The 24,450-nt window shown below is 41.8% G+C and overlaps 1 protein-coding gene across 6 annotated transcripts in view; it reads right to left on the bottom strand.

The window, feature by feature from the left end:
• Positions 1–1,791: 1,791 nt before the first annotated feature.
• The window catches only part of NRF1 (nuclear respiratory factor 1), a 76,497-nt gene continuing 53,838 nt past the window's right edge, over positions 1,792–24,450 (bottom strand). For 3 of the 6 annotated variants that reach the window (XM_040343248.1, XM_040343250.1, XM_040343249.1), the window contains one exon: positions 1,792–2,680. In XM_040343248.1, coding sequence (XP_040199182.1) covers positions 2,517–2,680 — 164 coding nt within the window. In that variant the 3' untranslated portion in view covers positions 1,792–2,516. Of the gene's footprint in view, positions 2,681–7,686; positions 7,759–24,450 lie in introns of those variants that run through there. The other 3 variants (XM_040343253.1, XM_040343251.1, XM_040343252.1) reach the window with 3 other exon arrangements.

Raw genomic sequence — 24,450 nt, 5'->3', positions numbered from 1 at the left:
TTAGGTGAATTCTCCCTTTTTATTGCTCTGGGTAACCACTGTCAGAGACCAGCAAGAAGGGAAATAAAAAGGTTTTGGCTGAACATGCACTTATCCGGTAAATCAAGCAAGGGTTTAGCTACCCATAGTCAAAACTTATTTTTCTTCAGGATAGACTAGGGAGTGGCTAAACAATTTTTTCCCCCCATCTTGATGTAGATCATTTGCTTCACTTTATTTTTAATAAAAAAGGTTTGGAGGAAAAATGGATGTAAATGGAGAAATGGTCCATTTTTGAATGAACAAATGGCTCCGGGACTCAAGTAATTAGGGACTGTGGGTGGAGGATGTAAAAAACAGATGTAAACTTTCCTTCACTAACAGATGTGACGGTTGGTGTGTCATATAAACAATATGTAGCATTAGCTACCTGAACACAGCACTGTATATAGCTGATGCTACATACAATTTACGAGGCGCACCAGCAGCCACATCTGTTAGTGAAGGCAATTTTATTAGTATTTTTTTCAAGTATGAACAGCGATCTGTCATCTCCCCTAGTAAGTTCAGTTAGAACATGCAGAGGGAACAGTGCTTACCCCTTAAATCGCCCGCCCAGTATTAACCCTTTCCCTGCCAGTGACCAAAAAATAAATAAAAAAAATCGCAGATCGCTGCCATTACTAGTAAAAAACAAAATACTAATAAAAATGCCATAATTCTATTCCCTATTTTTTAGACCCTATAAAACTTTTGCGCAAACCAATCAATATACGCTTATTGCGATTTTTTTTACCAAAAATATGTAGAATACATATGGGCCTAAACCGAGGGAAAAGAAAAGATAGTGTTTTTTTTAATTGTCGCTGTTCTTTTGTTTATAGCACAAAAAATTAAAACCGCAGAGGTGATCAAATACCACCAAAAGAAAGCTCTATTTGTGGGAAAAAAAGGGTACAGCGTCGCACGGCCACGCAATTGTCAGTTAAAGCGACGCAGTGCCAAATTGTAAAAAGTGCTCTGGTCAGGAAGGGGGTAAAACCTTCCAGGGCTAAAGTGGTTAAACAAAATACCCATTTGCTTAGTGATACATGTGGATCCACAATGTTCAACAATAAAGCAAATTATTGCATAGCAGCCTCCAAAATAGATGTGTACGCTGCTTATTTCCCCAATACGAGCCTATATATTTAATCTTCTGCAGTAAAATAACAGAACAGTAGAAAGACATTACCAGACCGACACCCGGTCTGGTAAAAAAAAATGTTTATAATATATATATATATATATATATTCAGTGTCAAAATTTGGACATGCTTTAGAACCCGTTTTTCCCCAAAAATAAGCCCGGGTCTTATAATAATTATGCCAACAAAAGACACAGTAGGGCTTATTTTCGGGGTAGGTCTTACCATGTAATGTGCTGTCTTCTCTCCCCCTCTCCCTCCCTGCCTGTCAGGAATCCCCAGTGTGAACCGAGTTAAAATGCTTGTACAATCCTATAATCCTCTCTTACAGTATTATATAATGTACAATGTGCGTTTCTGTAATATAAATGTGCCAAATACCTTCGTTACAGCGCCGCTCTGCACTTCTGTGACCCGCCAGAGCTCTCTTCCCCGCAATTATATTACAGAAACACACACATTGTACATTATAAACTACTGTAATAGAGTGGATTATAGGATTTTACAAGCATTTTTAACTAGGGCTTATATTGCAGCCCTTCTGGAAAATAACGCTAGGTCTTATTTTCAGGGTAGGTCTTATTTTTGGGGAAACAGGGTAAGTTACACAACGCAATGGTCTCACTGAAATTTATATGGAGCCAGAATTAATGTAGACAATTATGACTTTTTATTAGCTGTATGTCCTTTTACCCAAGCTCTGGCAGATAGATTGCAACTTTCTGTTGTTAATCTACAAGTTTCAGCAGTTAGCAATGTATGAAGGTGGCATTACAAATGCTTACTGGTTACTTTTATTACAGACATTTCACTGTCCTAAAGAGGACAAAAATGACAAATTTTCTAAAATTATAACCAAAAAAGTGTCCAGGTCTTAATTGCTAAAGTGTATGATGAATGCAACAGATAAACCTGAACTTCCAAATCATTATTACCATTTCAGTCCAAAAGTAGAATATTAAAACCACAAGAGTCTTTGCTTCCAAGGACGTCCGTTGTGTTGTCTTATCTTTGATGGCAAGAAGCTGCTCATTAACTTAAACATTATCAGTTCTCTTTTCCACAGTGCCCTTGATGTCCCACTGAGTCTTTAAGGGGTTAAAAAAGCTGACTGATGTAAGCGACGCTTGTTTTATTGAAATAAATTAAATGCTTAATGGAAAAAAAGACCAGTGTATGGGCAAAAACAAACTTTGGATAAAGGCTTGGCAATGAGTCTTGTCCACAGGAGATCCCTTCAGTGGCACAGGTCTCCCAACAACAGAGGATGCCTATAGATACTCCTGCTCAAAACACCGGGGAGACGAGCGGAAAAAGGAAATTATATCACACATTTCCTCCTTGTAACAGTCATTGCTCCAAAGTAACCACTTCCACGGCTTGCCCATCCACTGTAACTGTAGAATCAGATATCCTTGCAGTGACAGGAGCCATGGCAACTTGGACGGGTCCATTACCCTGCGTCAGGCTGGTCACCACCGTCTGATACATACTGACAGGGATCTGAACTAGACCTAAAAGGAACCAGAAATATGTTAGTACCAATAATATGAATGCATAGAAATTAAAAAATATATATAATTCAAACCAAAAAAACTAAGTTTTAAACACCAAATGCTATACAGCAACTTGTTTACAGCGAAGAAACTTCTACATACCCGGATTTACTCAAATACTCGAAGTTAAAAGGATAGAAAATCAACCAAAAAAGTTTAATTATATATATAAGAGGATATAGAAGAGAAATGCCCCAACCCCCCAAAAATAATCACATTTTGTAGCTTTGCAGCCTGAAATGAAAACAGACAAGTTTTTTGTTTTACCCAGCATTATTTACTAATGGAACTTATAACAGCCAAGTAAAAGATACAACACGAACATATCAGGAAAAAATAGAAACATTAAACAGAATCACCCCCTTGAGTCAGCATTTTGTTGGACCACCTTTTGCTTTAGTTACAGCCTTTAGTCTGTTGGGATATATCTCTACTAACTTTGCAATATTTGCTCACTCTTCTTTGCAGAACTGCTCAAGTTCAATTAAATGTGATGGTGACTGTTTGTGGACTGCAGTCTTCAAGTCATTCCACAGATTTTCAATGGGGTTCGAGTCTGACTAGGCCATGTACCCTCTAGCCTAGTCCAGAGCCCAGACTCAAACCCCATTGAAAAACTGTGGAATGACAAAGACTGCAGTCCAAAAAACGGTCACCATCACATTTAACTAAACTTGAGCAGTTCTGCAAAGAAGAGTGCGCAAATATTGCAAAGTCTAGATGTGCAAATTAGTAGAGATATATCCCAACAGACTAAAGGCTGCAATTAAAGCAAAATGTGGTCCAACAAAATACTGACTGACATAAGGGGGGGTGATCCTTTTTCCACCTCAGTGATTCCGTTTTTGAATGTTTATTTTTTTTTATGACATGCTGGCATTCGATCTTACACTTGGATTTTAAGTTGCACAAGTAAATACAGCTGGATAAACAAAAACAGTGTCCGTCTTCATTTCAGACTGCAAAGCAACAAAATGTGATTATTTTAAAAGGGGGGGGGTTATCCTTTCCTATATCCACTGTGCATAAAATATATATTTTTTTTATTATTCTGGCAATTTCGATTTAATATTTTATACCTGTCATAGTTGACCTATCTACTGAAATACTTGACTGTCAAATTAATCTTTTGACGAGAATTCTTTTTTTTTTTGTTACGGACCTGGAACAATTACGCCAAAGGAGGCATTCTGACTTCACTATTAAAGCCATAGAGTTGTATCATGGTTTTCTTTCATCCTCTCATAAAGTTGCTTTAAAAATACTAATGAAGTTATATACATACATACATACATAGATGTGTGTAACCGTGTAATAAGCCTTTGAAATTCTTCTAATTATCTTTCCTCTATAGATTCTGACAAGCTGGTACATTACACATTATAAAAAAGCTCATCTAGATTTTTATATTGCACGTTGTGAAAAAAACCACAGCAACAGGTAGTTTAGGATTTTTTTTTTTTATATCTTTTTAGTACCCAAGTACAGTACAAAGTTATATGGCATAGCGTCTACTAAACCAGTATGGTTGAAAAGCTCTTTAGAATAAGATGACACTGCAGCAGAATAAAGATGCATTGTGTACACCACAGATTACTGCAGTACCATAGGATATTGATGACATTGGGGGCGAGATTCAGTGCGCTGTAGAGGCGTGGCTGTCTTTTAATAAAACTGAAAGGGTCTTAATCCCCCACTTTGGATTATGGACATGTGCTGACTAGATTAGCCTAATCAAAGCCCCACGCCTGACCAGATGCTGTGTCGGGACAATCAGAAACCTGATTAATACTTGTCAAGGGCTTAATCGCTCTACTGTCTGTCCACTGAGCTTTAATACAGGGCACTCTTGCCCTATAGACTGTCATTGCTCCACTGTAGGAATGTGTTTCTTAAATACAAGGCAATAAAAGGACTCTTAGCTTCAGGCACATACTGGCAGAATGATTATAGATAGTAAACTTCCAGGTATCATTTGCAGCCAGTACCAGCTGCATTTATGCCCCGATTGGATCTGCATTTATGAAAGGATCACTTCACCATGCAGCCACAGAGCTCGTCAGACCTTACTTTTAAATTTAACCGCATTAGAGTGAGGTGGTTAAAGTAATAAGACAGATGACAATATGTGCGCCATATGAAAAGATGACCACAAAATGCAGACCACACATACATTTTTAAGTTGCAAAAACAAGGCAACTTACTTGCAACATATGCAATGTATATAACCACTTCAACCCCGGAAGGCCATTTTTTACGATACAGCACTGCGTTACTTTAAGTGACAATTGCGCAATGCTGTATACAAATAAAATTGAGATTTTTTTTTTTTTTTTGCGCTATAAACAAAAAAAGTCTAACAATTAAAAAATATATATATATATATATATATATTTTTTTTTACTTTTTGCTATAATACATATCCAAAAAAAATGTATTCCTTAGTTTAAGCCAATATGTATTCTTCAAATATTTTTGGTAAAAAAAAAAAAAAAAATATTGCAAAAAAAGTATGGTTTGTGCAAAAGTTGTAGCATCTACAAAATGTGAGATATATTTATGGCATTTTTATTGTTATTTTTTTTAAATAGTAACGGCGGTGATTAGCGATTTTTAGTGGGACTGCGGCGGACAGAGCGAACACTTTTGTGGGACAAGCGACATTATTACAGTGATCAGAGCTAAAAATATGCACAGATAACTGTATAAATGAAACTGGCAGGGAAGGGGTTAACACTAGGGGCGATCAGAGGCTTAAGTGTGTCCTAGGGAGGTGTTTTAAACTGTGGGGGGAGTGGACTGACTGGGAGATCGCTGTTCCTCACCACTAGGAACAGACTATCTCTCTGTACTCCCGTCAGAATGGGAATCTGCTTTGTTTACACTGACAGATCCCCGTTCTGCCTCTCTGAGGAGCAATCGCAGGTGGCCGGCGGACATCACGGCCACCGGATCAACACGCCCGCAGTGTCTCATGCAGGAAACAACGCACAGTACGTCGTTTCACAAAACAAGGCCGCCGTATATATGCGGTGGGCGGTCCTCAAGTTGTTAAAACGTAACTAAAGACAAAACGTTTTAACCCGTCAGTGAGGGAATCCTGGGGTGTCACCAAAACGTGTGTCCACATTGGAAGATTTCTCCTCTATTACAGTTCTGATGTCAACCCAAAATTGGGGATTTTCTTTCACTTTCAATCATAATGGTAAACAGGACAAATAGAGTAAGTGCCAGTTCACATATGTGCGCTCTGCGAGATCACATGCGATGTCCGTGCAATGCGATTTCAGCCATAAATTTGCATCGCACAGGACCCTTTTTTTGGTCCGCACCAGAATCGCATCGCAGGGGTGTTCACACAGTGCGATATGTGAGCTGAAATTGGGTGTCATTACCATTGTATCGACACTCCCAGCTGTTTGCATATGGCAGTTTGAACTGCCGTGCGAGTCGAGTGCGATGCGGGATTCGCAGTGTTCCTGCATCACACCTATGTGAAACGGCAGACGTGTGAAAACTATAGTCCTAGTCTAGCAACAAAATCACAAAAAAATAAGCATTATTAAGGCCAATTGTATGTATTCTGCTAAATATTTTTGGTAAAAAAAAAAAAAAAAAAAACTCAATAAGCGTATATTGATTGGTTTGTGCAAAAGTTATAGCTATAAACTATGGAATATATTCGTGAAATATTTTTTTTACTAGTAATGGCGGCGATCACCGACTTATTGGCGGGACTGCAATATTGAGGTGGTCACCATCTTACTTCTCATATCCCAGGGTGGCGCACAGGCGAGTTTGTTCCTGCCCATCTTTAAGCCTCCATTACTTACTTTTTGCACCCATCATAATATAAAAAAATGGAAAATACAATACACAAAGTGGTGGCATCTGTGTATATCCAGGAACCTAAACACTAAGATCTTAAAACTGGGGTCTTCAAAAGAAAACAACATAACTTCCCAGCATCTTACAAAACTGAAATCTTAATTTGGTATGCATAGACTCTAAAATGCAACTATGGCTTTCCAAAAAATCCAAAGTATTGCTATGCATTAGAAAACACAGAATACGTACCTCCTTTGGTGGTTGGAGAGTCTGAACGCCCTATTCAACCAGTGGAGTCGCCCCCTTACTGCATGCTGTTGCTTTTTGCCCACTAGCCCCTATAATCCAAGTTAACCAACCAGCAGTGAGGTAAGTAGTGTCTATCACAGAAGCAATGCTTTTCATTTTTTTGGGATGTGCAAAACTAGCTTTAGAGTATAACTACTAGTTTTTACTACTGTCAGCATCCCTGTTAGGGAAAATCATCCTCTCTATTGCCTTGTTTCCACTGAGCGGAACGGTTCGGTACAGTTTGGAAGGATTAGAATGGTCCGGCCTATTCAGGTGAGCGTTTCCACTGCAAATCGTCAGGGGCCATACAGGGTTTAGAAAAAATGACTAGCGTGTCCGCCAATCAGTGGAATGTATTGTAGCTCCGCCCTAACCAAACCGTACAATTTTCTATGGCCCCAAATCTGAAGCAGGACCCAGAATGGTGCGGTATGGTTCAGTTGTATGGGCCGCTTTCATAATGGAAACACTCAAAATAGCGTACCGTACTGATCCGCTCAGTGGAAACAAGGCATTAGGGTCCGGGTGATCGTTATCAAAGAACGAGTGAAAGAACACACCAAATTTTTTGTGGTCCCCAGGAGTAGAAGCTAATGGGGACATTAGTTCTGCTGACAACCAGGGATTTTACTTAACTTTCTGTCCCATAGCAATAACAAGAAGTGAGAGGAAATCCCTGCAAAATTTAAACAAAGGTAAAAAAAATGCCAGGGGAATAACCCTTCCCTACTCTATCCAAAATTTGAGGATTTTTTTTTTGGGGCTTTTGTCCAATTTTAACATAGACATGTAACAGAAGCAGAAGTCTGTTGTAAAGCATTTAAAGGAAGTAAAAAATTATATACATTTAGGTTGCCTGTGTCCCTGGATCTATGGATTGTTTTGCTATGAGGGGTTACACTGAAGGAAACTTCTCTCTGAAATGAAAAATCAACAAAGCATATTCTTATATTGCATATACTAGCCTCAGTCAATAACACCTAGTGTGGATCCTGGCTGCTCTCTCCTTCCTCTGCATGAATCACTTGACAGTTTTCCCAAAAATCCAGCAATCAATAGCGATGGCTCTACCCTCTCCAAAAGCAGCTGGGCAGTGCAATGTCAAATCCCTGCCCCATGCCTGCTGGAAGCTGAGAAATACCATCCAATCTGTCTACTTTGAAGGGCTGTGGAGGAGAGAGGGCTACAGATAAACAGGTAGAGTTTACGTGGGAGGATTTGCTTCATTATTGTGCATCACCTAAAGCCGGTCACTTCAGGGGGCTTATGCAAGTGTTTTCTTCTTTATCATTTTAAAGGGGAGTCTGCTAGTGCAGAAAAATAGAAATAGCTGGTGACTTATTGTTGACTTTGTTATTCGATTAGTCAACGACTATAAAAATGTACCAGCATCTGAAATGCACCTGGTAATTTCAGATCTGTTAATTCTCCAAGTAACAAATAAAGGAGGAGAACGCCTAAAACAAAACAGCAATTGTAATTTCTATTATTCTGTCATGACAGAATGCCTTTCAAGTAAAAGGCAATTTATATTGAGTAGTCTTTAGGTAAAATAAACTTCAGTTGTAATATTTAATTGGGTTTACATTCTAATGAAATATCCAATAAAACAAGTAGAACTTCAGGCAAACAGCTTAAAACACAGATTAACAACATACAGGAGTGAAAGATTTGTTTTTATCTCTGCTTAGTCAGTTCTGAGATTTACACCGCTCTGCCAAACAGCCCTTTCTGGCAGGGCTCTTAAGAGAGTGGCTATTTTTTTTCTCTACTGCAGTTTAGTCTACTTTAGGTTTGGTTCCTCCTTTAGCTTAAGACTTGACAGCGAGAGGAGAAGTAGCACACAACAGAGTTCATCTGTCACTCTGTTCTCTCTCTTTTAGCCCCTTGTTTTCACACGACTAAGGCAGTAAAACCGATTGGCTTTTTGTACTGCTTTTCCCTCGTTCAGTGTGAACCCTGCTGTACAGGGATTGAAAGAGGCTGATACCAAGTCAAATGTAGATAAACTGCACGGCTTGCTTAAAAGCAATGCTTAACGACTACATTAACGTACGTAAAAAAAAAAAAAAAATTATATATAAATATATAAATATAAAATAAAAAAAAGTCCTGCCCGGTTAAAAAGGGTTTTGCAGCTATTGCAGGTCCTTCTAATCTATTTATGACGAAAGGTGAGTAAAAATGAAATCCCTACTGCACCCTGGGCATGGTTCCAGTAGTAGTAACAATTGATCAGAAACCATTACACACAACCCACCCTCTACTAACTACAATCAAGCAAGGCACGGTGTTACAACAAAATGCATTAAAAGCACTGCCTAGCCGACACAGGTCTGCAGTGCGGAACAATAGGCTTGATTCATCCTGCTATGTTCTTGCACAGCTGTTTGCTGGCTCTGGATTACTGCAGTCACATGAGCTGCTTTACAGCACAGCAAGCTGTCAGGGGCTGGGAAGGTCATAGGGAGGAGAGGGGAATCAGGACAGAGACTTGCTCCATCCACTCCGCACTGCGGTATACTGGGAGGAGGACAGGAAGATGAAGGCCTGCTCCACACCCATTACAAAAGCCTGCAAGCCGAGCTGCAAAACACTACTCCAAAGTCAGATTAACCTATTGTAAACTGCACGGTCTATACAATCGGTATCTTTCGACACACTCTCTACAATGTACAGCATTAATGTGGCCTTGAATAATTCAAATTAACATTTTGCTAACTATTCTCAACTGCCTTCATTGCCTCATAATGTCCCATATAGAAATGTTAAAAAATAAGTTGATTTTAATAAAAATGTTGAAGGTAAAAAAAAATGTACACTTAGTCATTTTTGTTTTGGGAGCCTGTAAAGCATTGCGCCCACGATCAGCAGATCGCTGATCCTGTATGAACATCGCTTAACAGCACCGTGGTAGTTCATTGAGAACTACAAGCCAACAGCCACAAAGGCTGTCGGGACTTGTATTTTCTCATTCACAAACGACTGTAAATAAAATGACATGGCCGGGCCCCCACATGAACATTTTCATTTCAGAGAGTGGCAGTGGGCGCCCAGAAAAGATGCCGTTTGTCACTGGGGAGGTAAAAGGCTGCAGCTGCTGGTACATGTTACTTGTTCTACCCTAAATACAGATGTAACATGTTCCAAAAGATGAACTTATCCTTTGATCAATGATCAACCATTTACAAATAAGGTTTCACAACTATATGCATTCATAATGACCAGTAACAAAGTGGTATTTCTACATAATTGGTAATGTCATTCACTATAAAACAGACATATTCAATTGCATAGAAGAATTACTGTTACACTTTACCACAGCAACTATACTACCAAATCATTTTAAGTATATAGCTAACAAAATAGAAAAATAGGATTTTCGTATTTAAAATCTTTTTCTTTAAATCCACTGAGGGACACAGGAAGTCTTCACTAGGTTATACAGCTGTCTACAGGAAGATTGAGCATGGTCATAAAAAAATAAAAACCCAGGATAACCCCTCCTACTAATGGGATGCCTCAGTAAAGCAGTACAGAAATCGTGATCATAAATTTGAGGGGTGGGAAAATCAATATTGTTGGGATGTCCAAAACCAGTCCATTTAAGGCCCCGTACACACGACCAAACATGTATGCTGAAACTGGTCCGCGGGCCAGTTTCAGCATACATGTTCGGTCGTGTGTAGGCGCGAGCGGGCCGAATTCCAGCAAACATTTGCCCGCCGGGCCTTTTCCCAGCGGGCAAATATTCGTGGACGTGTTTTAAAACCGTCCGCTGGAATCCTGCCCGCTCGGACATGTACGGTCGTCAGTAAAGACCTATCGTACATGTCCAGGCGCCCGCCGTCCCTCGCATGCGTCTAATGACTTCGACGCATGCGTGGAAGCCTTTAAATGGCAGGCCCGCCCACGTCTCCACGTCATCGCCGCGGCGACGAAGCGGACACGCCCCGCGTATTGTTTACGCGTGGACTTCTGTATGATGGTTAGTACAACCATCGTACAGAAGCCCTCTGGCAGGCATGTACGGTGAAAATGGTCCGACGGACCGGTTTCACCGTACATGTTTGTTCGTGAGTACCCGGCCTAAGGGGTAACAGCAACAAATCACGAATAGGCCCAACAAAACAGAACTGGAGACTGCCTGCAACCCAACAGTCACCTCAACAACCAATGTCTGAATCTGACACTGAATGAGGCTGAACTCCCTGCCAAAATTACCAATGACACCAAGAATCAACCTCATGCCCAAGAACAAAAAAATAAATAAAAGAAAAAAAAAAGAAAAGAAAAAATGCCACCTACTTAACAGGAAACCATAGATCAGGCAAGAAGCTTGACAGCCTGAACCCACAAATGGGAGAAACAAAACAGCAAATCAAAATTTAGGCAAAGAAAAAATCCACAACCAAATGTGGTTAATGTGTATGTGAATGTAAAAGAGATAGATAGTTGATTCCTCCACCTGTCAATCAAACTGGTAAACTAGACGGAGGTCTGATAGCTAATCAGACTACAAGACTGTTGGCACAGTGTTTTGTAGCTCCTAAATAAGGATAAAAGATGCATACTGGCCATGTTAGGATGGATCTGCTTCCATGCCTAGCGTGGCTAGTTTGAAAAAACAAAAATGGCAAGATCACCAGGTATTTAGTAAAAACAAAGGTTACCTCCAGGGCAGGGGATTAGCTTAAGTAAAACTAAGACCCCTGGAACCAAACTACCTCTCCTGACGCATGAAGGACTCTTGTGGTTAAGTCACACCAGTACCTAAAAAGTGTTCAGCTGTGTCTGAAACAGTGGACTTGACTAAAGAAGGATCCGGAGACATAGAAGGAACCACCTGTTCTGGTATTCCAGGATATAGCTGCAATTCTTAACTGGGAGGAACCTCCGAGAAATGGGGGAGGGGTCTTTATCAACTGCTTGATGGAAGATTGGAGTGATCAGGTGTGAACAATAGAGATGGGTGAACCCCTGGCTGATCGTTTATGGTATTAGGTTAAACATGCCATAGGCTCCCTTACCATAGAACATTCCGATTGTCTCCTACATGTTTCCAGGGCAAATGCCTTTGGAAACCAGAAACAACTGGGAGAATGCTATATGTTCTTGTCCCAGGAGGTCGTCCGAGCTTCACACAATGGGAATGTCAGGCAAAGGTGCAAAGGAAAAAGACACTGGCTGGTCTACAGATTTTTTTGTTTGCCAATGTCCACTCCTCCTGTAGGTGGCATACTGACAGTGCATGGCTTCCTGTGTTCCTCAATGAATAAGAAAAAAAATCCTATTTTCTTTCTTGTCCATTAAGCGACAAAGGATGTTTTTCACCTTTGGGACATCCAAAGCAGTCCAACAGTGGGCAACTCAGCAAAAAACATTAACAGGCTCACCAAAACAAATTAAACCGGGCACTGTCTGCAGCTCAAAGAGCTGCCAGAGGGACCCTAATACCAAAGCTGGCATTTGAATCGACCTGAACATTCACCTGGTAGAACTTGTGATATGTGAACAGAAATCCAGAGGGGCAGCCTTTCAAATCTTGAAAAGAGTAGTCCGATACCAAAAAGCCCAAAAGGCATTCACAGATCTAATCAACTTTGGCTTGACAAGAAAAGGAAGGAACCCGATTCTTGAAACCGTAGGCCACTGAGAAATGGTGGAAAGAGTAGCTTGGTGCACCTCTTCAGGTACCATCTAGGATGACTGGCTTCACAGCTCGTTCCCTACTGCATATGCGCTAAACATGCTGCACTCTGAATAGGGCGGCTGCAGAGAAAAGAGGAGGAGGAGGTTGAAATTATTCAGTCATATTTTTGGCAAACTGGTCTCAAATATCAAGTGCAGGAGGGAGGCAAAAAACACAGCTGACAAATAGAAACACCCCTCATTGCCTATACAGTTCATGTGGCTTGGACAGCATATGAGTTCAATAGACTGTTAACATGGTGAGATTAATAGTGCAATAGTGACAAGGACCAAGAGAAGAAAAGAAATTGAGGAAAGGTAAAGATGAACATGAGAGAATGGAGGGGGAAGAGGGTGGGGGCGAAGGTAGTGAGGACCTCGGCCAGGCCACGCTCCTTCTAACAACTCCGAGAGAGAAGCAAACTATCCAAAACATGTTCTTTGAAGTGCAGAGAAAACCAGATTCAGATCCCTTGGGACTCGCATGAGAATGAACAGCATGAGTCACATGGGAGACTCCCTGAACAAAGGGTATTGGTCTCTGAAAAAAGGTTGTAACAGCAGGGACATGACCAATAATAGTGCTGGAAGCCAAATGATGGGCCCTTGTGCCTCACGCCAAGTTAAGTATGCCTTCAATGTATGAGGATAGACCTTGCAAGAAGCAGACTTCATAGCTTTTAGCATCACGGGAATAGCGGATTCAGAGGCCTTGGTCTCTCAAAACTGGGCTTCAATGGCCATGCCATTCATGCCAGTGACCATGAAGGAGGATGGTAAATTGTTCACTGAAACAGAATGACTAGACAACATGGACGATCTTATTGAGTGCCAGCAATTAGTCTTCGATTACTGGGCCAAATCAGGAGTTATTAGCATCACCCAAATGCCCTCCATCTTGTTTCTACGAAGCAGTTGAGATAGAAGTTTCAGGGGAGAAAAGGCATATATCAGGGTATACTGACCCCACAGTGCCACCAGAGCATACACTGCTTCTGCTAAAGAATCCTTGTACTTGGAAACCAACCTGCTCAGTTTGTTGTTGAACATGGAGATCCACATCTCTGGTAGTAGGGAGGACAGTCTTGGGTCAATACGTTGCTGGTTGAGGAAATTTGCCTGCCAACTGTCCCCACCTAGAATGTAAATGCTGGACAAGCCTGCAACAAAGCTCTGCTCAGGACAGGATCTGCTCTACTTCTCTTGCCATGGCAAAACTTCTGGCTCCCCCCATGGATTTAGGTATGCCACTGCCGTGGTGTTTATCATTTGATCCTGGATCGGATGACACTCCAACTTGACAATCCAGTGAACACGCTACAGGCACAGCCAAATCATTTAAAGCTTCAGGACTGTTGATCAGAAGATATACAAGTTCCCTGCGTAGACAAGGGTGCTAGGACCAATCCCCAGTTCGATAGGTTACAGTAGCAGGTATTGGGGTCTCTCCAGAAAAACTTCTGGCCCCTCATTCCCCTCCGTTCTGTCCTTTGCAGAATGGGATGAACACCACAATAGTGTGCGTGCAGTGCTTCCTCTACTGGCTTCAGCTGAGTATACTAGTGGCCGCTCAAACTGCGTGAATGCACAGTGTGTGGTCTTTTTCTCTAGATGAGCTCAGCTAGAAATAGAGATTGTGCATGAATGCAGTTTGAGTGGCTGGGAGTGGCCACTAGGTTAACGCAGCTGGGGCCGATAGAAGAAGCACTGTACATGCATGCAGTTTGAACAGCCTGGGGTTGCTGCTAGGGGGTGCATTGTTGTGATTTTGAGGCCGTCCTGCAAAATGCAGGGGCCAGCAGTTTTTCTGGAAAGGTCCCAAAACACCTGCATCTGTAATTTGAGCTCTGGTATGTACTATTCTTTAGACACATAATTGCATAGGGGAATTTTTGGAAAATTTTGCTGAAGATTAACTTACACCAACTACAAATGCATCCTCTACCAGAATGGGGGCTGCTTTGTTTTAATGCCAGAGTCACAGAGGGGATAGCCCACATTTTAACAAGGTCCTCTTCAAAGGTCAATAAGCTCTTGGTGGATAAAACTTATTTTCCAGGACATTTTCAATCTCCATATATGAAGACTTACAGTGGGTGCACTAGAAAGGTCTTGGCGTTCTCGGGAGCTGTAAACAACCCTAGACTGGAAATAGCGCTCCTCTAGCGAAAGAGAGAAAGAAAGAGAGAAAGAACCTTCAGTTTGGTAGTAATTGCAGAAGGACGTTCCTCAAAGCAAAGTTCAACCAGTAGGGCTGGAGGGACTCGAAATCAGAGCCCACAAACAGATCAAATACAGATTCTGCATGGGAGTGCACTTGCAGGCTCTTTGCTCAGAGTCAACAAATACCTGCGATTTGGGCCATAAATTCATGCATGACTGAAGGAAATACCTCCTATGGAAGACTCTGGAGATGACACAGACTCTAAGAACAGAGAGCACGTTTATTCCAGGTAGCATCAGTAGGCATGCTGCAGGCAGCACTGTAGTCAATGGTAGCATGCGAGCTGGAGGCACCTGGCATGGCGGTACTGTCCCCTATGTCTGTAATCAAAACAGGTTATAACATTGTGGTGGTGAAGAAATGTCGTTTAAAGTACAAGACAGGGTCTTGGGTACTTATGAATCCTAACTGCTGGCAGCAGGTGAGGTGGAATGGCTGGAGGTAACCAAATAATTGTAGGCAAGCAGTAGGAATGGACCATAGACCAGAATTTCACATGGCTCATTGCAATGCAATCAGGTAGATGCTTTGTTAATGCTGAATAGCAGGAAAGAGAGCATGAGATGCACAGGTTACACTCCACCCAGAGATGGAGCATTGAATCCGCAATGAATCCCTCAGTATGAAAGTAGTTTTAAAGGCTGAGGGTTTTTTCTATGCATGAAGGTTAAAAACCTTCTGTATGCAGCCCCCACCCTAGCGTCCCCTAATACCCGAGCTTGATATCAATCCAGTGCTGTGCACGAGAGGAGAGACTCCCTCCACTCTCTCTCCCCTCATTGACTCAGAGACAACAGCGGGAGTCATTGGCTTCCACTGCCGTCAATCAAAGCCAGTGAGGAGGAAGCTGGGGGTGGAGCTGAGCCTCGCTGTATGTGTCTATGGACACAGAGCCAGCTCAGGAAGGAGCACGCACAAGTGCCTCCAAAGCAAGCTGCTCGCTATAGTGGGAACTTGAAGGTGGGGAGGAGCCAGGAGCATCACCAGGGGACAGAAGAAGAGGAGAATCGGGTTGCTGCTCTGTACAAAACCTTTGAACAGAGCAGGTAAGTATTACATGTTTGTTTTTAAAAAATGTGTCCTTTACAATCACTTTAATATCTTCCACGGTGGCAAGGGGAACACCCAGTGGTCAACTTATTCAACCTACTGACAGAAGTAGCCATCAGAAATGGCAAGCACTGAAGCAATCTCAATAGTTCTGGCCTTGGAAGGAGCTCCGCAACTAACTTGTTACTAGACGGTCTGGAAAGTGCCTAAAAAATGAAAAAGGGTACACCCCTTCTGTAAGAGGCGGTATAACCTGAAGATGAAAGACACTGTGCCCCTCAATAGACAAGAAAAAGTTATTTTTTGGCTTCCTGCTGAGATTTCACAAGGTAATATGCAAATCTCTCACAACCTTAGTATTAGCTTCAAAGTTTAGGACCAATACAATATACCAGTTAAAAAAAAAGGTACCCATATTGTCATCTATCCACTTCCTCCAACAATGTCTTCATCGTCCAATAAACCCTTGCCCAGTGTAACACAGCAAAAACAGTACCAAAGCAAAACTCCAGGCAAAAACAAAAATATTGGTTGTTTTTCTGCTAAAGCATCAGTAATTTTGTGGAGTCATGCAATTTGCACAGCACTGTCATACTGCACAGTCATGTTACTTCCTGGACACAAGTGATTAGGTGAACTCTCTTCAATGAGTAGGCTGGAGGAAGAAACACAGGAAGATGAACTGCAGGGCCAGAAAATAAGCATGTCAACTGGCACAGGAGTATAAAATTGAAGATTGTCTTCAAGGTCCAATTCACAACTGAGCAATGCAGAATCATAAGATTCTGGATTGCACTATAATTATGGCAAAACACGCAACGCTCTTAGAGAGCCATACATTCTTAATGGCAACTAAAATGTGGTTAGCGGAAAGCATATTTGCGGAACAAACGCACATCAAACCATGTCTAAAGGAGGTGCAGTAGCATCTCTGGCGCATTGCAAAATAATGTTTTTATTCATTAATTATTGCATTTTTTTTATATACAAGCAGTGTAACCATCTGAATTTGACTTGGGATCAGTTTCCCTGTACAGCAGAGCTCAGACTAGGAGAGGAAGAAGCAACACAATGGGCCAATCAAATTGCTACTGTGTTCTCAAGGCACATGTTGACATGAGGAAAGAAAAGGCTGCCTGGGATAAGCTTGTCAGTCAGTTCCTTCTCCTTTTACTGTCCAATCTCAAACTAGGAGAGGGGACCAGACCTGTGTTATTTCAACTGCATCAGACAGAAATCTGAAGGTCTTGTATGACACTATAGCCATAAGCCCTGGTTCACATTGATGCGATTTGGCATACGATTTGACATGTCAAATTGGCGGCTATTGTCCGCAATGGAACCATCCGAATCAGTGCGACGCCGTTGGACTGACATAAGGGAATGAGATCGTGCGAGTTCAGCTGAACTTGCACAATTTCAATCCCGCAGCAGTGTGAACCTGGGCTTACTACAGGTAGGAAACTTCAGATGTGATTGGGTATATATTTCTCATATACTTTCTCTTATTACCGAAGCCAATGCAGCCATTTCTCTAATGTAGATTAAAATGAAAAGGAGGGCCTTATGTGCAACAAAAAAAAATCTTGCCATCAAAAAACCTAATGTCGCAGATCTTCTTCATCCAAGCAGAAAGAACTCTTTTACTGTGCAGGATTTTGTGTGATAAGGAAGCAGTCTTCTGGGATCACTGCCAACTTCCCTTTCATATCATATTACTTTTCCTCTATGATAGCTGCTATCTATTAATTGCTTACAGACATATGATGTTCCCATGTCTGGGGAAGGGGATTGTAAATTTTACAGATTTTTCTGAGAATCATGTTGTCCGTGCAGGCTAGGTTTGCTTATTTCGAATCTATAAGAAATATAAACTAATCACCTATCCCTTTACAAATTTGGAGGTGGGGGGAGAGAGAATAGCCTCTGTCTGCCAATACATTTAAAAATCTGGTTAAAAAAAAATGGATATGTTTGTACCGCTAGTTCACCCTACCCTAATGTGAGGCCCATGAATAGTACAACATACACATATATATATATATATATATATATATATATATATATATATATATATATATATACACACACACACACACACACACACACACATACATACACACATACATACACACACACTAGAGATAAAGATATCTATCTTTATATAGAGATAGATATAGATCTATATATCTGTGTGTGCAATACAAATAACATCGACAGCTGGTATTATGAAATCCCATGTGACTTGTGAAGGTGTAGGTTTTCAAGCCACCTGTCAAAAGTGTTGCGTGAGATGTGCAATATTTGAGGAGTTTAGAAAGGTATTTAACAAGAACATAAAAATCTAGTACTAGCAAAGTTTGTTCTGGTAAACACCAAGACTGCAATTAACCCATGAAAGCACTGAGAAGGCACCATCATCGGACACAATAACCAAAACATTGGAATGAAGAGTTAGAATGAAGAAAAAAAAAAAATACACGCCAAATTATTTGCTCACTTAAACAGAAAAGCCAAGCTACAAGACACATAATCTGTAACACATCGTGTGTATGATCTCTTAAACACTTAGGGTGATAATGCTGCTGAACTACATGTATCTTGTAGGAATATGGGTCAATATTAAAACTTGGCATTGTGCCCTTGCAGGACTAACTGAAATCCAGGGCAAGTTGAAACAACATCCCATCTCCCCCCAGCACCAAGGTCCATACTCTGTCATTCTACTGACAAACACCAAAGCCTAAAGGCTCCAGCATTCAACAATAAAAAAACAAACAAAAAAAGAGCTGCATGGCTCCATGTGAATATATAAACCGATTTGAAAACGAATGCGTGAACAAGCTGTGCCAGGTTAACTTGAATGCCAGTGGCCTTGCAGCATAGCCTGCTGTCATTTTTTGAAAAATAAACTACAAAATTAAAGATGTAAAAAACAGCTTTCCATCTTTCCTGCTCAGCTGAAGCAAGCTGCTCTTTTAGAGCGCCCTCTTCTGATCAGTTTGTATACTGAGCCAAGGCAACCAGAGCAGCATACTTACATCTGACTACCTGTGTGGACATTAGCTTAATGCTAAAAGCCAAAACAATGAAAAAAAAGACAAGAGCATTACATTTAAAGTGGACCACACCTCTACTAAGATAGATAGATACTAAATAGAAGTTCTCACGCTTAGAGCCATTTGCCCAATGTTATTATAGCCCACTAATACCAATTGTGAATAACGTATGCATCATCCATAAACTAAGTGGTTCAGTTACCTTATGCCATAAAAAAAAAAAAAAAAGACTCAGCTACTGGTCCTGCTGGGTTAATTCTGAGCCACACCTAGCCAAGGCTTCACAGACCCAGACACATGCCTTGTAATATGCCAGCTTTATACTAGCTGGTTTCCATTTTATGTGGCATCACACAGACAGCAGAGTGCTGTGCACTGATCTGCTTTGTGAACTATATTTAGTGTGAGTTGATGGGCAGAGAAGGACAAATCATTAGCAGAGCTGATCTAGTTGTTCTTTAGACAAAACGCAGCAGTGTTAACAAAACAAATATCATTCGTTTTGACAGAATGCTTTCATTTTTATGCTGGTAGATACTTTTACTAGTGCTTTGGTTTGATTACAGATCCCAAGGTTAATGCATCAGAATAGCAACAATTCTATCTCTTGAATTTAACATTTATGACAAAGAAAAAAAAAGAGTTCTGAATGCTCTGGACTTGGATCAAGAAACCTATGGTTAACTTTCTCTCTGCAAAAAATATTGAGGGATACCAAATTCCTAAACAGGCGGGCTATACCGCCCCCAGAGGAAAAGTTAGACAGCAGTATAACAGTTCAGATATTTCCTGTGTTCCTCAATAGACGATTCAAAATAAAATGTAAATTCCATATCTTAAAGTACAGTACAAGACACAAGAGATGATTCTTAGACAGTGTGCCGCTACCTTCAGGTCACTGGATACAGGCAAAAGCTTCCCCCTAGTGTCCCATTATAACCCAACCAACATGAGGCTCCAGATTTGTTCACAAGCAATAAAGAGATCAGAGCGAGCGAGAGATCAAACAGGGGAGGAACCATGTCCAGCAATATATGAAATTCACAGGCATGTCAAAATTCCACTCATCTTTACAGCACAGTACAGGACACAGGAGAGGATTCTTAGACTATTGGACATCCTTTAACAAAGGAATGGGCAACAATACAGATAAAAAGAAACACAGGGAAAAAAAACAAGAAGGGTCAACAGACAGACGCCTAGCAACCACTGGTTTTGGAAAAAACAAACAAAAAAAAACAGATTCAAGTGGTGGCTCTTTTTAAAGTAGGACTAATGATGCTAGCTAGGGTGCTGTATAGGTTTCAGAGCCTGACCTCATGAGCTCAAGCAGGGATGGGGTACTTCTTCCCAAAGGGCACAAGTTCAATAAAAAAAGGGGGCAAAAAGACCACCCCAGATGTTATGCTTGACCCATAAAAAAAAGACAAGAAAAAAAGTGTTGTGCCTACCAGTGGAACATTGGCAGAAAAAAATAAAAATGTATATATATATATATATATATATATATATATATATATATATATATATATATATATATATATATATATTCCTAGAAAACAAGATGCATTAGAGAAGAAAGGGGAGAACCCGCTCCAGGTTACCCTGTGCACGTGGAAGAAAAAGGAGGAAGAGTCCAAGGCACCACAAGTGGGAGCAGAACCAGTGACACCAATACAGTGATCAGTGCTAAAAATATGCAGCGTCACTATACTAAAGACACTGGCTGGGAAGGGGTTAAACATCGAGAACGATCAATGGGTTAAATGTGTGCCTAACCAATGTTTATGTGTACTGTTTTTACTAAGGTATGTGAAGGTTTTTCCTTCCCTGCTTTGGAGAAAGAAAATCCATCACATCCCCACTGACAGGAAGAAGCTCTGCATTGTTTATATAGGCAGACCTCCATCCTGTGCCTCTCAGCAGGTGCTGGCAGATATTCATTGGCTGGCACCCGCTGATTGACATCTGCAGCGCCGGCGGCAGAGCAGAGCTGCACACAATATATTATTACACACGTGATTCTTCACAGAACACCCGCCCTGTAGCAGTAAAGCTGCAGGACCAGGCAGAAGAATGCACAGAATAAGCAGGACCAGGCAGAAGGATGCACAGAATAAGCAGGACCAGGCAGAAGGATGCACAGAATAAGCAGGACCAGGCAGAAGGATGCACAGAATAAGCAGGACCAGGCAGAAGGATGCACAGAATAAGCAGGACCAGGCAGAAGGATGCACAGAATAAGCAGGACCAGGCAGAAGGATGCACAGAATAAGCAGGACCAGGCAGAAGGATGCACAGAATAAGCAGGACCAGGCAGAAGGGTGCACAGAATAAGCAGGACCAGGCAGAAGGGTGCACAGAATAAGCAGGACCAGGCAGAAGGATGCACAGAATAAGCAGGACCAGGCAGAAGGGTGCACAGAATAAGCAGGACCAGGCAGAAGAATGCACAGAATAAGCAGGACCAGGCAGAAGGGTGCACAGAATAAGCAGGACCAGGCAGAAGAATGCACAGAATAAGCAGGACGAGGCTGAAGGATGCACAGAATAAGCAGGACCAGGCAGAAGGATGCACAGAATAAGCAGGACCAGGCAGAAGGGTGCACAGAATAAGCAGGACCAGGCAGAAGAATGCACAGAATAAGCAGGACCAGGCAGAAGGATGCACAGAATAAGCAGGACCAGGCAGAAGGGTGCACAGAATAAGCAGGACCAGGCAGAAGGGTGCACAGAATAAGCAGGACCAGGCAGAAGAATGCACAGAATAAGCAGGACCAGGCAGAAGGATGCACAGAATAAGCAGGACCAGGCAGAAGGATGCACAGAATAAGCAGGACCAGGCAGAAGGGTGCACAGAATAAGCAGGACCAGGCAGAAGAATGCACAGAATAAGCAGGACCAGGCAGAAGGATGCACAGAATAAGCAGGACCAGGCAGAAGGGTGCACAGAATAAGCAGGACCAGGCAGAAGAATGCACAGAATAAGCAGGACCAGGCAGAAGGATGCACAGAATAAGCAGGACCAGGCAGAAGGATGCACAGAATAAGTAGGACCAGGCAGAAGAATGCACAGGATAAGCAGGACCAGGCAGAAGGATGCACAGAATAAGCAGGACCAGGCAGAAGGATGCACAGAATAAGCAGGACCAGGCAGAAGGATGCACAGAATAAGCAGGACCAGGCAGAAGGATGCACAGAATAAGCAGGACCAGGCAGAAGGGTGCACAGAATAAGCAGGACCAGGCAGAAGAATGCACAGAATAAGCAGGACCAGGCAGAAGGATGCACAGAATGAGTAGAGAACTCAGGACAAAGATCCCAATCATATCAATAGGTGGATTCGTCTTGGCAGAGACTAGAGTACAGGATCTACCTGCATGCATGCAAGGGTGACATCCAATTCAAAGGATGGCAATGTGACAATCTGTGACATCTTTCACAGATGTAGGCCAAGGAAGAAAGTTGAGCAAGGCAGACAAGTGCCAATGGTCTTATGGACAGACAGCAAATGCCATAGCAAGCAACAGGGGCTCTAGGTTTGTGGAACTAATCTCCTTAAGTAGAATGTTTAGGAACTGAGGGCCTGACAGCAATAATAAAATATAACCTGTTTACGAGGGGGGGGGGGGGGGGGTGTTACATGTTTCACGAGGAGTAACTGAATAGCGCCAACAAGAAAAACGCTTTTTTTGTAGTAGTATGAATCAGGCATAGACAAGAATGTTGTGCTGAAGAAAAGTGTCAGGAAAGGACTATGGCACATTACATTGGCAATGAAAGGTCAGGGGGGGGGGGGGGGGGGGGGAATGTTGTAAGCACAGTGTAAAGGGGATAGGTAGAGCAGTAGCTGTACAGCACTGGATGCAATAAAAACATTTCAGAGGCCTATAGTCACAAGTCACAGAAGAATCCCCCAGTTGCTTTAAGAGTGGATGGAAAACCCCTGACCAACCAGAGAAATTCTAACATTCTTAGTATCAAAAAGCTCACATGGATGCATGGTCAGGCAGGGAGAAGAACCCATCACGTTTCCTTTGCTAGAAGGGAAGAGAATTGCTGACATAATGGATCTAAAACAGGAGTTTTTGGTAAAGCCAACAATGGCTGGGTCAGAGGACAATTGGCCTGACTACTGAAATAGTTTATACCAATGCATCATGTGCTTGGTAGTATGTATGGCCTTTCAGGGCTAATTCACACCAGCTGTAGGGAAACTTATTGTAAGATGGTGGAAAAAATAAAATATGAATAGCTAAACGCAACAATAACGTTACCTATTAGGTGAAATAGTGAGATAATAAAGTTAGGTGAAAACACTACAAGTCTCCCAACACTTGCACCCTATGAACTGCTTGTGGGAAAATGATGCAGTGTATACGATAGAGCCATCAAGACATACGAGTCAGGAAACGGTATATATTAAATATATACATACACACACACACAATCTTACAAAAGTGAGTACACCCCTCACATTTTTGTAAATATTTTATTATATCTGTATTCTATCTTTTTATTTGACAACACTAAAAAAAATGTCACTTTGCTACAATATAAAGTAGCGAGTGTACAGCTTGTATGACAGTGTACTCACACAGCTGATAATGTCTAAACCACTGGCAACAAAAGTGAGTATAGCCATACATGAAAATGTCCAAATTGGGCCCAATTAGGCATTTTTCCTCCCTGGTGTCATGTGACTAGTTAGTGTTATAAGGTCTCAAGTGTGAATGGGGAGCAGGTGTGTTAAATTCGGTGTTATCACTCTCACTCTCTCATACTGGTCACTGGAACATCAACATGGCACCTCATGGCAAAGAAAGCCTGCAAACAGTTAGGACATGGATTACCGGAACCATGTCCTGTGGTCTGATAAGACCAACATAAACTCATTTGGTTCAGATGGGGTCAAGTGTGTGTGGCGGCAACCAGGTGAGGAGTACAAAAGACAAGCGTGTCTTGCCTACAGTCAAGCATGGTGGTGGGAGTGTAATGGTCTGGGGCTATATGAGTGCTGCCGGCACTGGGAAGCTACAGTTTATTGAGGGAACCATGAATGTCAACATGTATTGTGACATACTGAAGCAGAGCATGATCCCCTCCCTTCGGAGACTGGTGTACGTACAAGGAAACCGTCTCTTACCTTGCCCACATCACAGGTCCTATTCAGGGTCCAGGCTTCACCCGTCATGGTGGGCAAACCCCCAAAACATGTCTTCTGGGATTGGGTTACAATTAGAATGAAGCACAGCCCTGGGCCTTTTTGCACTTCGCACCAATTTATTTTCAGAGTCAGTTTTTTTTTTATGAAATGCTTTTTCTTTAGCTGGCGATCCACTGTTTAGTAAAAGTGATCTGGGCAACTCTACAGTTGCCTGATCACTTTTATGGTATTGAGAAGGGCCCGTCTATTTTCCCCCTGACCTGTGCTCGATTAGCACAGTGGAGACATCGGGGGCTGTCTAACTCTGACTTGGGTGTCCCTAAAGAAGGGAGGTCCAGTGGGACAGACATTTGGATCGCTCTAAGAAGTTTGATGGGGAGCTTGGCTTTGCCTGGTGACCATATTCCCTGAACTGTGA

Source organism: Rana temporaria, chromosome 3, assembly GCF_905171775.1.
Source record: "Rana temporaria chromosome 3, aRanTem1.1, whole genome shotgun sequence".
Lineage (NCBI taxonomy): Eukaryota > Metazoa > Chordata > Amphibia > Anura > Ranidae > Rana > Rana temporaria.
This window is presented reverse-complemented; position numbering and strand designations above follow the sequence as displayed.